The sequence below is a fragment of the Opisthorchis viverrini genome (assembly GCF_000715545.1).
Source record: "Opisthorchis viverrini unplaced genomic scaffold opera_v5_33, whole genome shotgun sequence".
Taxonomy (NCBI): Eukaryota; Metazoa; Platyhelminthes; class Trematoda; order Opisthorchiida; family Opisthorchiidae; genus Opisthorchis; species Opisthorchis viverrini.
The window spans coordinates 2,399,442-2,412,996 of record NW_008751689.1 but is presented as its reverse complement, the minus strand read 5'-3'; the positions used below and the strand labels follow the sequence as shown (position 1 = coordinate 2,412,996).

The 13,555-nt window shown below is 43.9% G+C and overlaps 1 protein-coding gene across 1 annotated transcript in view; it reads right to left on the bottom strand.

Annotated features, from left to right (window-relative positions):
* Positions 1-77: 77 nt before the first annotated feature.
* Positions 78-13,555, bottom strand: part of T265_02648 (hypothetical protein) — a gene marked incomplete at both ends in the record, with an annotated part of 16,837 nt that continues 3,359 nt past the window's right edge. The window contains 3 exons of the mRNA XM_009166946.1: positions 78-638; positions 4,721-5,240; positions 10,063-10,211. Of these exons, the coding sequence (XP_009165210.1) occupies positions 366-638; positions 4,721-5,240; positions 10,063-10,211 (942 nt within the window). The remainder of the gene's footprint in view (positions 639-4,720; positions 5,241-10,062; positions 10,212-13,555) is intronic.

Here is a 13,555-nt window from a genome sequence, read left to right as displayed (position 1 = left end):
CGGTATAAGCAAAAGTCCCGAGCTAATACTGGATCTAAGGAAACTTCCTGGTATCCGTGGAACCCAAGCAGTTCGTTAATAATGAAATTATTAGTAATATAAATACTATGATTCGATCAGCAGGAAAGACAAGGAGTAAGGCTGCTTGAACAAANGTAAGGCTGCTGAACAAAAATAGCAACAGGAAGCTGACGTCACAGAGAAACCGATAGAATGACGACAATACAAAGTAGAAGTGAAACACGGTAGCAACAAGAAAGTAAACAGGTTATTGAATGAACAAACGAGATGCAAAAAAGCTGGGTTAAGGTATCAGTTTGGATTGCACATGGGGTAACTGAATGAAATCGGCCACAGCAAGGTGGTCAGGAGTTTGCGTGACCTGTTTTCAAAGTCCGAAGCATTTGAAATGCCTCCTGGAAGAGCTGTTTGTAGGGGGGCTGGTAGTCGTTGGACACTTGGCAACGAAGCTTGATGCAGTAGATCGCCTCCAGATGCCTAATGAATGTCGCATCATCAATCACATCTTTCAAGGCCTTCAAATCGTCTGCAGTGCAACTAGATCGTTCATTGGGTTGGGTTGAATGAGTTGATGAGCCAGATCCAAAGCGAGGTGGTGGACGGAGGCCATCATCATCCTGTGGATAGAAGGGAGCCAGTAGAGATTGAAAGGTCAAAATTTAAGCAAGAACAGTGGCGGATATGTATACAATGGCCCACACCAGAGCAGTTCTGATAGCCACTGAACTTCCAGGAGATTATTTGTACGGTGGTGGCATGCTAGCCGATTATCATTCTCACCCAGCTTTGGTACGCCGAAGTTTTCGTTACAGGCTGTATAATTTTGGGGCACATTTGAGCCAGCATCAGAAGCGTTGTGCGCTCCACAGTATCCTGAAGTGTTGCGATATATTAGTTTCGCCGATTCTGGACGAACGGTATCAGTAGACGGGGCGTAATCCCCGATCCCTTGATTACAACAAGGTTTCCATTCGAAATCACGCATGGCAGAATGATTGGGTACGATCCTATCAAAACCCCAAGCCAGTTTTTCGGATATTCAAACTGTGCACTAAGACCTCGATAGTCTTTTCCTTCTGTAGATTTATCTCTCATAAGAAACTAACAAGAGGTTTACAGCTACATGTATTCTTCCATCGGATCAATCATTGCCTTTTGAAAAAGTGGACTCCAAAAAATACTGCTTATATGGTCGTTGAAAGAATTGTATGGAGATGTAACAAGAATTTGAGAATCATCTTTCAGAAAATGCAATGAACCCTACCTGTACATGTTCCCGTTACATCTTCGCTTGATTTCATCCGAAACTGAGTGTACTTCTAGAACATGGTGCGAATCCAAACTGTTGTTCAACCAATTTAAACCTACGTCAATTCAGCATTCTTTTGTGCGGTTCGTTGGTTATTCACCGGTCGCTGAAGCCTACAGTTCCTCCTCTACGCCTTTACGCGTGCCCATAGTCTCTTAGATGAACAACAGATACACACCAACAGCAATCGTTGTCACATTACTGGCAATCTAAAGATAAGGATGGTTTTCGAGAAATACACTCATTCGCAAATCAATTTGGTTTTCACGGGAGACTCAACTGAATCATCCGTTTATTATGTCCTTCAACTGAATGTGCTGCACACAGGCCGCCTCATGATTCAGTTGGCACGATATTCGAGATATCGCAGTATATTTTCACGAAGGAAACTACTCACAAGGTTGATGTCGAAGAGTTTTCAGCAACCTTGTGAGTAGTTTCCTTTATGGAAATAAGGAAGTTTTTTTTCACCAATGGCATTGTCGTAAACTAATGAGAATAAAGGTCCGTCGGTTCAAGAAAATGTTTGAATGGGCACACCTCTAAATTTTACTCGGAAAATCAAAAGCGAATCTCAGGTAGGTGGAATTGATGAGCTGAAATGAGGTGCAGATGAATTTGTACACAACTATGACGAGTCAGCACAAAATACTTACAAAAAAGGAGTTTATGCCCGGATGTTTTGGTGTGGAGAATTTATCTCCTGAAGTGGGTACTCGGAGGTTCGATGCTGTAGGAACATAAAATATTCAGCAATGAATGGTTAGAAAACATGTGACAGAAAACAAGAATAGTGAAAGAAGCAATGATGTACTCTATCGTCCAAATCCCCGCTACCTCTCTAAGGTGAACACGATGGACGCTTGCGTATTCCAGAGTCAACAGGTCAATATGGATCTCACCAAACGAAAGAAAAGTTGGTATTTATAAAACCAATGGATCATACAATGAAAGGGAGTTCTACGAACACTAAGTTGAGTAACCTAAAAACAGCCAAGAGAATGGATTCACTTTTTCTCGTGGTGGCCCTTCTTCATATGGGACTACTGTATTTGGTCTGTCCTGAGACTGTGACCGCTCTTTGAAAGCCGAGAGGAAACGCTGCTTGAACTCTTGAGGAAAGCGAAGACGGCAAACATCCGTCTTGAACTTTACAAGACGTTGCTAGTGTGCTTCGAGAGGGGCATATCGAGGTTATGAAACCCTCGTTAAAATTTCATCCTAATCTGAGTTGCCGCCCACAGAATACAATTAACAGAATTCAGCTGCTTCCTTGTTGATTGAGCATAGTAAAATTCCATAGGGATGTTGCACTGTAGGCAGCTTTATATGACACCGTAAAAGCAGACATCCGTTTACAACGCATTGAACGTTTTCCACGCGACATGTCTACGTAAATGAATGTAACCGATTATGAAGAGAGAAAAGCGTTTAAGGGCAGGTTGAGGAGCTACCGAGTTACAGATTGAAGATTTTCAAGTACTGCTGTTGTTCTTCATTCCTCTACACAGCCAAGAGCGCCAACGCAAGATATATCAACGCAAGGTTGTGCTCTAAGAAATAGGCGCTTGAGGGTTACAGCGCAAGACATGTTTAGTCATCCATCAAAAGCATAATTCAGAATGCTGTTATCCAAGGTATGAGACGAATTCGTCACAAATGTACCGGCCTTATAAATGAAAATAGGCGATTTGATTGAAACCTGAAAACCCACTTATGACCGGTTTTGCATGCTGATGGCCTCAGTGATCTTTATGACCTTTTCTTTGGAAGAGGACACGTTACCATACCTGTATTAGATTTTCTCGTTGTTATCAGTATAATGGTAATATTGATGGAACAACTTTTCCATTTGATGCATTTGATGGCGTGCGCAGATCGGGCTGGTCACCCTAAAAAGTTATCAAGTCTCTGCTCATGTTTCTGAAAAAAACATTGCCATTCCGTTTCCTTCACAGACATTTGAGCCGTATAGGCGCGCCACTGTCCCTCTACATTATCCATACATTAGGGGCTCCGGGTCTATTGGTATATCACAGAGGGCGTGGCATCTTAAAACTCAGTCAACGAACGCAACATTTATCAGCCTAATCGCGGGCCAAAGTGCAGCAGTTTGGTTCTTTACATTCGCCGACTTAGACAAGCGCGAAGCTCAGTATAGCCTAACACTGAAGTATGGATCGTTCAGAAAGTATTCTTCTCCAGCTATTTTTCCTGGTGACGAAGCCAAACACATCTTGGGGATGTGTCCCCTTTGAGACCCCTATCTCCTTCAGTCCGAAAGAATAGGGAACTGTAGATGTTCTTTTCTGAACGCAAATATCCCCCTCTCTCTTAGAGAGATACATTGAAGGAAAGATACTTCAATATTTTGAATATCGTGCCAGCAGGACTTTGACGGCAGTGAAGCATCGGCGTTGAACACTGATGTCGTGCTGTTGATGATGAGGACTTTGACGCAGCCCCTACACACCATACATTCACTGGAAAAAACATCAACGAGGAAGTAACATTAAACCTCGTTTGAAGGCGGCAGTGAGCATCGGCGTTGAACACTGATGTCGTGCTGTTGATGATGAGGACTTTGACGCAGCCCCTACACACCATACATTCACTGGAAAAAACATCAACGAGGAAGTAACATTAAACCTCGTTTGAATCCCGGGCTTACATCAGTTTGCTTTACATGTGAGAAATAAATACACGATTGCGATGCATGCGGCGCGCGTTTTTAATGACTGTCAGAAGGTTGAAATCACCATAGGTTACCAACGAGAACTTCTGGGATACAGCTCACGGAACTACAGGAATTTCTTTGTTTCAACTCGGACTATACTCAAGGTATCTTCATGGATGCAACACTACTTAAACGCTGCTAACGTGTTGAATATCGGTCCTATTACACATGAGGAGTCTTTGTAAAGTAAAACGCAGTGCTCCAAGTTTCACTTAACCCAGGAGTATACGTTTTGAAGAATGGGGGTGACCACTCGGCCTACGCTAAAACGATTAGGGTAGTGCTAGGAGTAATCGTCAAGGTTTTCCTGGCAATTTTACTCATAGATGGCAACCACCAGCCATGACGTTGAATTAAATTTCCCGGTTGGGTCGATAACACCAGCGGCTGCTCTCTGTACAGATGATTACTATCACGCTTCTAAGCAACCGAACTTCGCTCAAAGAAAGCATTATGGTGAAAAAAGAGAGATTCCGAGTTGCCCATGCCTCCAAACGCTGACATCGCTATCTAACTCCAACCAAGCAATGAGGGCACTATGTATAGTTTACTGAAAGATTCAAACGTCGATAATATCACAATTCTATCCGAAAAAAGCAAAATGTTCAGCGCGTGAGCTGCGTGCCACCAGGAAGTGACAAAAGTGAACCAACAGCATATTGGAAAACTGTGCTCGTCCACTTGCCATTTTGAATAGGGTGTGATGGCTTCCTCAAAGCAGGTTGGATATCGTCCGATGGTGAATTGGGAACATACAAAGCAGGCCAACTGGAAGATCGGATGAGTTGAGCAGTCGGACAGAAGGAAGGCGAAGAACACATCTGACCCAAAGGCCATCTGACCCCAGGAATGTGGTGACTAGAGTCAGTCTGGATCACGGAAGTAGAATGTAGTTCACAGGTACTCAGCTGCGGTTGGTCTTGGAATTCATCATCAATAAACATGCCTTTCGTAGTCACGGTGTGCCGATGAGTGGTGACTGAGTGGGTGGAGTGGTTAGGTGGCGGGGTATAGCAAGCTGGGCTGGGGGGGCCACTTCGTAAGGCACAACGGTCTGTGGTGTTCGTGGCTGAACGGGGACGGAGTGGATAGGTGTGCTCACAAGTGCAATGATCCAATAGTTCCGATAGGTCGCTGACTTCTTGCTCCAGACAGGCCACGTGTGCTTTTAACCTGGAAGGGATGAAACCTAGTTGTGAATAGTGATCTGGGAGAATTAGGCGAATAGAAGTATATCGGCGGGAAGCACGCCCCATGCGAATTGATAGTTTCAAGAGCGAACAATACGGTCATGAATGTCAGGCAATGAGCGTGCGTAATTAATTCAGTGATTCCAACACTGCTGGTCTGAAAAAGAGGGTACCGTTCAACAATAGCGACAGAAACGTTGCTGCAGATTTTATTTTGATCTGGTACACACAGAAGAGCTGATTAGGGTTACATGAGCCATTCAGGCTATCGAACAGCTACCGTCAATTCCGTTAGTCACTAGAGGGCCCACCACTTATGCGGATGACTTCAGCTTCCATAGGTGCTGAGGTGATAGAGGTTTATGTATAGTGCATAATAAAATAGCCAGGATGTAGCCAAAAACCCCGAGGAACACATAGCTGAAGTTCCCGACCTCTGCTTCTCGGCTTGGGCAACCTGGCAGTATCCCAGCTCTCGTGCTTCCTTCTGTTGGGATCGCAGTTAGGCACCGAAAGGGCGCTACAGCTGGACGGCTTTTTACGACACTTGAAGTACATTTAAATTGTCCGCAAAAACTTTTTAGGGGCCGTAGCCTACTGCACCGTGTAAAATTTGTTTTATAAAACTCCACTTCGAATTTTCACTTATGAAGGTAGTGAGCTACGCGCGGAGATGCGGAATGGTCTGTACTTCGGAAAAGTCTAGTAAACAACCGGTTTGTAGATTATGGCGTGGGTCGGTAGTCATTTCAGGGGACAGCCGAGAAATTACATCGGAATCAGTCAGATCAGTATACAACGCACTGAAATTTGTGACGCATAGACTCTCATTCCCCCATTATCGACAAGTGAAACGATGATAAATGAACATTAAACCCAAGTCGCACTCAGATGTTCTCTGCGCGGACCTGAAATCTCGACATACGGATTATCTAGGGAACGACCGAGCATAGCTCCTGACGAAAACCTAGAGGATGGATAGACTAACGTTTCGCCTCCAGGCTGTGACGGGAAACAAGCCATCGCTGACAAGCAAGCACACAATGGTGCTATGAAATATGCCAGACTGCTCATGACGTACGTGTCACCGAGCACGGTTCTACTGGCCAGAATAACACAACCTGGGCATCCATTAAGGGTGGTTGAACATTCCCATTCTGATCGAGAACACAAATGGTTGAGAACAAACTGTCCCAATGGTTCTTCACTAAGCAAAGAGAATTGTAGAGTAGAAAGTGAGGTATTTGGTAAGTAGATTAACTTAATTCGCTATAATCCTTGGTTTGTTTGTCAACACACTGAGTTCGGTCTCAGTACCCCTACCGTTTAGTCTTACGTCCTTGTGCATCAATGGTTCTTTTTGTTCAAGCTCACACAATGAAAAAAGAATGTGCCATTCATCGGATGACTCGAACGAGCCATTGTTCAGCTCACACCGCCATCAAATGTACCCCAGGTCGATAAATTCCTGGACTTGTGAGTTATTCGCCACCGGGAACAACGTTTTCCGTAAGCAACGTTTAGTGCAAGTCTGTCCACCGCATTCACATAGTTTGCTGCACAATTGATTTTGCGTTATGTTCCAAAAGGGAGTTCGCGTCAGGTAAAACTGGGTGTGCTGGTCTCAGATTTGGAATCAATAATGAGAAGACAGAGCTATATGTGAAAATAACGTATGACGCCATAACTAGGGATAAAAAACTATGCGCTGAAACAAGATGCTTAAACCGGAGTTATATTCAGAACTGAGAAGTCGGATAGCTTGTCATAGGGATATTGAACAGAGCTTACTTACCGTGTACAGCACTACCGAACATTTGATGTAAAAGCGACTGATACTTGGGGTTTGATGGTGAAAAGTGAAGGTAAGGTAAAGTAAAGTAAAACCTCCGGGAAAAGACCGTTCACATGAGAAACCGCCTCTCAGACGATAAATTCACCACTCGATTGCTGTGTGTCGTCTCACCCAGAGCTCACCTTCACAATCCAAAGGATTCTTCATCGCACTTTTCTTCAGACGACAGACCACAAGCGGGACTATCTTCGTCTATTGTTGGACGCGCCGCATGCTGATGCATAACGTGACCTGGCCGCCTAAGCGTTATAGGAAATTCTTCTGATCCCCTTGCTTACACGCAACACATCTTATTGTGAGAACATACCCCGGCTACACTGGCATCCCCATCCACCGGCATTCGGATCCTTTTCCAAAGAAATTTTCTATTATAGTTCCAGGTATGTCGTCCTCTCTTCGCTATTCGGCACTCAAACTCAACCTGCTTCAGTTTTTTGTTTAGAATGAAAAGTTGCAGTATGTGTCAAACTGAATCTTACCCGTTTTGAGACATAATCCAGCGAGGGTTTGGAAGCAACAACAGTGCGCGTGCATGATTGGAGTCAGCAAAACAAGCAAAGAAACATTGGTGCACGACGTAGCAAGCGTAAATGATGATACAACGGGCCACTGCATATCAGATTTGCTGTCTATTATTGTCTAAGATATCCCACTGAATATGGACACCTCAATTAAGCTACGTGTCGCCTTCACGCGTGAATACAGAAAATCACTCTTGCGATGGTCACCGGAAGTGACTTGTTTACAATAGCTGTCCAGATATCTAGACTTCACTCGATTCTGTAAAACTGTATGAGGCGTGTTAACCCGGGAACCATCTCTCCCTTGCTGCATTAGAACGTACCAAAATAATGCTGACAAACGACCCCAACTGGCCTAACTGAAAATGAAAAGTACCAACACGATGACGTCCTTTATTTGTAATCTGATGAATGAAACAAAAGTCTGTATGTCAACCGAGGACATTATTACCAATACGGATGGTGACGCTCTCAGTCCCACACAATACCCCTGCCAAACCTGGCACAAACAACGGCGAAAACTGAAGCTCCTTTCAGGATTTTATGGCTAGATTGTTTGAATAGCGTGCTCCATTTCCACAATAAACCAGAGACTGAGTATAAGCTTTCAGAGCTGGTTGTCGAAAACGAAATTCGTCCTTTCATTTCTCACACTGATAGTATTTAACTTCTGGTGGTAAGTACCTATTACTATGTGTACATCATCCTCTCTTTTCGACACATCTCTCTAGAAATGGACGTTATGACGAAAGTGAACTGCAATCCGATACCAACTAACGATACTAAGACTTATGATAATTATGAAAAATTTAGAGGATCGTTGTCCTCAAATTCTCTGAGCTATGGTGCTTGGAAAAGTTTAAAATGATCCCCTCTATCGTGAATCTCTGTTTCAGTTCAACTGGGGCGACAGCGTATCTGTAGCGTAGAGAACAACCGTACACGACATGGAGTTATCGTGACCAGACTTGAAAACACGTGAAGCTTATTAGCGGCAATCGTAACCTATGCATACCAGCGTTCTTCTCCGTTGCTATCTGACAACGTCCAAGTACGTCGAAATTTAAAATAAAAACTGTTTCGTGTGTTTACCAGCAACTGTATGGAAGAGGGTCAAGTCGGCAGCCGTATGATCTGACGAAATGTCACTAAACAGCTGACTAAGCCGAATAAGTGGACTTAACTTTGCTTCGTTCACCCGAAGCTTCGTGAAACGTTTGTTCAAAAGGAACAACAACGGTGAGTCTAGAATATACTGTCTTGCTTTTTACACAGAGGGGATATATACAGGTGACTGATGCAAAATGACAAGGTTTTGACATGAAGGACAACACAAGAGTCTAATATTCCATTCTGGGGTGGGGACAGTAACAACTTTTTGGGTGAAGACAGTTTTTTTGGGTGGTGAAGCGGGCTTGGAGAGCGAGAGATGGAAAAGTAAATGTGAGCAATTGGTATGGTCATTCAGTTTTTAAAAATCCCAGCTCAGATTAGCATGCGCATACCTGTCAGGTAGACCGTTATTTCACACTCGTGTAGATCGTGTCAAGATGTGCCTACGTGAATCCTGGTTTACTGCGATGTTTCTGTTGGTTGCAGTACGTGTGCCCGAATATACACCGAGATAGCCTAATTTCGGTGGTCAAAAACAGACTGCTACTGTTTTCATAAAGGAAACTATCCACAAGGTTGATGCTACTATCTTCACAGAGTATCCAGTGGGGAGTGAAGAACTGAGCATACCACCAACAGGGGCAGATGAAGTTACGGTGCTACATCTGACGGACGAAATTCTCCCGAATGACTCACTAACACGACTGTGTGGATGTGCACTGCACTGCCAATTGTTTGGCCATTCTTCCAATACGAACGAATTGGCTCGACTTTCTCAAGAACGTAATTGGGTGAGGCTATCGTATACAGAGAAGCGATGTTATCACGCGTAAGTAGTTAATCTTGAGGACCAATGCACTCTCAGGAGCCATCGTAAAACAGGGCAATTATGCCGGACAACGTTTTGCTTTTGACAAAAAAGCTTTGTCAGGCCAAGTGAGTAAGTAAGCGAAGCGTCGCCAAGCAACAAATCCACCGATTGTTTACCAAACCTCTCTGAAACGATGACTACCCAATCGGTCTCAAACATCTTCCCATTGATTGAAAGGCAATTATGCTCTTCTAACCAAATTAGAATATATGGTAAGAGCACGAAACACTTGCAAAGTTACGCGTCAGCTGCAAGCGTTAAACGAGGATACCTGCTTGGTACTATAGGAAATCTGTTGTTTGAATATGCTACCCCACCATACAAGCACTTTACCTACATACATGGAAATCAAGTACGACCGACATTTACTTCCAGACAAGAGAGGTTTCTTTTAAATCCCAGAAAGTATCGGCAAAGTAAATCGAAGAAAAAAACCAAAGCATACCGTTCGATTTTCTGCCTATCCGCAGTCAATTCTTTGATAAGCTGACGGTTGAGTCGGTCCAATTCCTGATTGTATCCATCAGCCTCGTCCACCAGAGCACCACGCTTCTGGCTTAGAGCCCGTAATTCGGACAGCTGTTTATGAAGTAGCTGGAGAACAAACGTGAAGAATATACAGTTAAGTTTTGCAGCGTTCATATAAACAAGCTTTTTTGATGAGTCATGTTCAATGAGTCAGTGGGTGCCACACAGAAACCCCGGTTTCTTGAAAACTAATGTCCCAGGGTGAGAAACACATGATGGAAAGGACATATTGAGGCAGTGCCACAAAGCAAACACACAAGGCAGTGAGGTAGAAAGGGCGACCACGTTTTACGACGAACAGTTAAGAGACGAAGTGTGGAGGAGACTGTGTTTGACCTGTTTAGTGGATAACGCGAAGTAGGCCAGAGATTTGACTGACGAGGCTACTACCGCTGCATAAGGTTGCGAGCTACACCAACTAAAATCCGTATGCTCCGTTTTCATGAAGCTAAGCACGTGGTGGATATCTTTAGAAGTGCAATGAAAAATCACTGCCCGTAGAAAACGAGTGAGTATACGACGCAAATGGAAATGTGCTAATCCTTACGTTCCATCAGTCTGAATCTGACCTGATGAAGAAAACCTCTCGTCAACATCAATGATATTTGCGAACGAGTGTATTCCGGCAGTTACGTACAACTCGATGTTCATATGAAGCATGCGTTTGATGGGAACTTGGGGACTACGCCTACCCAAGGATGAAACCGTTGGGCCCGTTGTCGAAATGTTTTGAGCAACCTTGTGTCAATAGGATTTTAGGCATCCTCAGGCTTCTCTTCGCTTTCCCTAGTTAATGCACCAACTCCGATTCGCTTTCGATAGCACGGTGTAAATTATCCTTGATTCACCGAGAAAGTGCGTTCCACTGTCCGATTCATTGTCTGATTACGCCGAGAAGGTAGCAGATGGCTTCAACGACTTTTATGTTTTGCTAATTCAAATATAAAACAAACAGTATTCCCACTATAGAGAATGCACCTTAATGAAAACTGATATTCCTGATTTTGAAAGAGGAGCCAATGATGCGAAATTGGTGACAATTTCCTAGTCAGTTTAAAAAAACACAAAGAGGACTTAAATTGGCACAACGTAAGCCAATTTCATACCATTATTGATTTCCTTTCTTCTCTTCGACATCCGCGATATTGTGATCGGAAAAATGTTCTCCCAGAAAACAGGTGAGTGTAGGCAAAATTCGTGAAATATTATTTGGACAGCTAGGACCGCTGTACCATTCGTACATGGTTTGTAGCTGACGGTTCCCTATACCGTTTGCCGCCAATTTCTAAACTATTAAGGTGATGACAATACCGTTGCACAACGCATTGTTCCGCTTGTGATACTTCAGCATTCGGTTGATAGCCAGCGCACGCTCAGAGAGAAGGGTCGAATGAGAGTTAAGGTTCTCGCAAATAGCAAACGACCGGATGGGAATGCACGAAAGGATGATTCGTGGATGGGATATATCAACATAAACAGCCTCGAGGCTAAGCACAACAAATCCTTTGGGAAGCGCTACCAACAGTAGAATCATATGGTACATACGATTCATCATCGAGTGGACTCAGTGGCAAAGTTTGATGAGATCGAGATGAAGTGTACGATGGACTGAACAAATAATCCGTTGAGCTAGATAGGCATCCTCACTTCATTTTTGGTTGTCTGAGGTCCTCAAACATGGTTGGATTCAGCCACATGCATGTACAATCTGGGGAACGTAGCAGAGACATGAATTACGCGCATGCTAGGTGCTCCTTAACTGACAATTTCACTGAGTGGACACACAGGTTGAAGCGCGTCTTGCGGTATTCCATCAGACTGAGAAGCTAACGGGTAAAAAATAACGGAACCAAGTTTCGAATAACTTCAGGATAATCCAAGTCGGACAAACACTTGGTAGATCCACAGTAGCCCTCAAAAGTAGGTAACTATGTTCCGTGGAATTCCTCAGATCGTTCGAGACAAATTCCGCACGGTTGGGAAACGGTGTGATTAGGCGTGCATAACATGTTGAGACGCGTACTTTGCAACGGTTGTCGTGTATGGGGGTGTGATTTGGGTTGCAGGATGGACAAGGAGAGAGAATATCCGCGATGTGCGTACGTGCGTGTCAATAAGGTACAACGTCCGGCAACCTAGCGCACAGACATGTGACGTGAACAAACACGGGACTAGATCACGTTTGGCCACTAACATGGCAATTCTGTCCGAGATCCCGTTTGCTTTTGCGTGATAAAGTAGGAAATGCAGCAGGACCTGGAGCTCCTTTTTTGTGGATCGGATGGGATGCAGGATTTTTAAGAGGCTACCGATATTCCACTGTGGCTGGAAGGTCATTATCCCGATGTCTTTTGCTCAGCAGTGGTTAGGGAAAAATTGATCACAACTGATAGGCTGGCTTATAGTTGTACCGATTCCGCGAAATAAGCACGTTCAAAACACCTCAGGGGGATAGTTTACCATAATCACGATTTACCACATACGCGCACTGACTTGTGAAGTATGGTGACGACAGCGGCATACATCAGGCACATACTAGCGTAAATAATTAGTAATGCAGGCCATATCAACGGCATGTTTACATGCTTGGTCTCGACTGCGCGATGTGCACTCAACTACGTGACAGTTTGATATCCCAGGCTATTATCCACGAAAGTTTGCTCGTGATTCAGTAACGTATCCGGGGGAACAAATGGTTGTTTATCCGATATAGCTGGAACTGCATTAGATACGACGAACAAGAAAGAGACAGTCCAGTCTTAAAGTACAGAGCTGAGCGCCGAAATAAGAATCTTGTCAGGTTCACAACATTTGTGAAACTGACAAGATCCTTGTTTCGATCACTGGATGTTAGCACCTTTGATACACAAACTTTGTGTCCGAATAACTGAAACAAAGCAACTGCTGTCATTGCAGAACTCATTCTGTCCATACACGGACAGTGAGTCTAACGATTCACAACGAAATAAAAACAAAATAATCAAACAAAAACAAGTTGCTTTTGTGTCTAGGAAGAGACTCGGGGGTAAGGAACAACTGCGGTGAATTGCATTGGCAAACATGACCCAACCACATAATCAGTGACCACCGGCTTCAATGGACAGCTGGAAAACTGTAGCAGTGTTGATGAGCTAGTAAGATCACAGCTTCTTAAGTGTGAGAACGCCGTTGTTATTCTCAGGAACGAAAATGACGAGTGAACTGAGCATGCCTTTGATGGATAATTCATAGCTGAGTGATTTGCTTATTGACTGGCCTACCGATTCAGACCAACTGTTCTTCATCCTGTTCACTAAAACTTGTTGCAAACCTTCAATCCACATCCAGTTACAAGTGGAAAGGCATTCCACAACAAACCCATACCGTTTACATTGATTCCTGCAGTATTTAGTCACTTCCGTTGCAGGTCC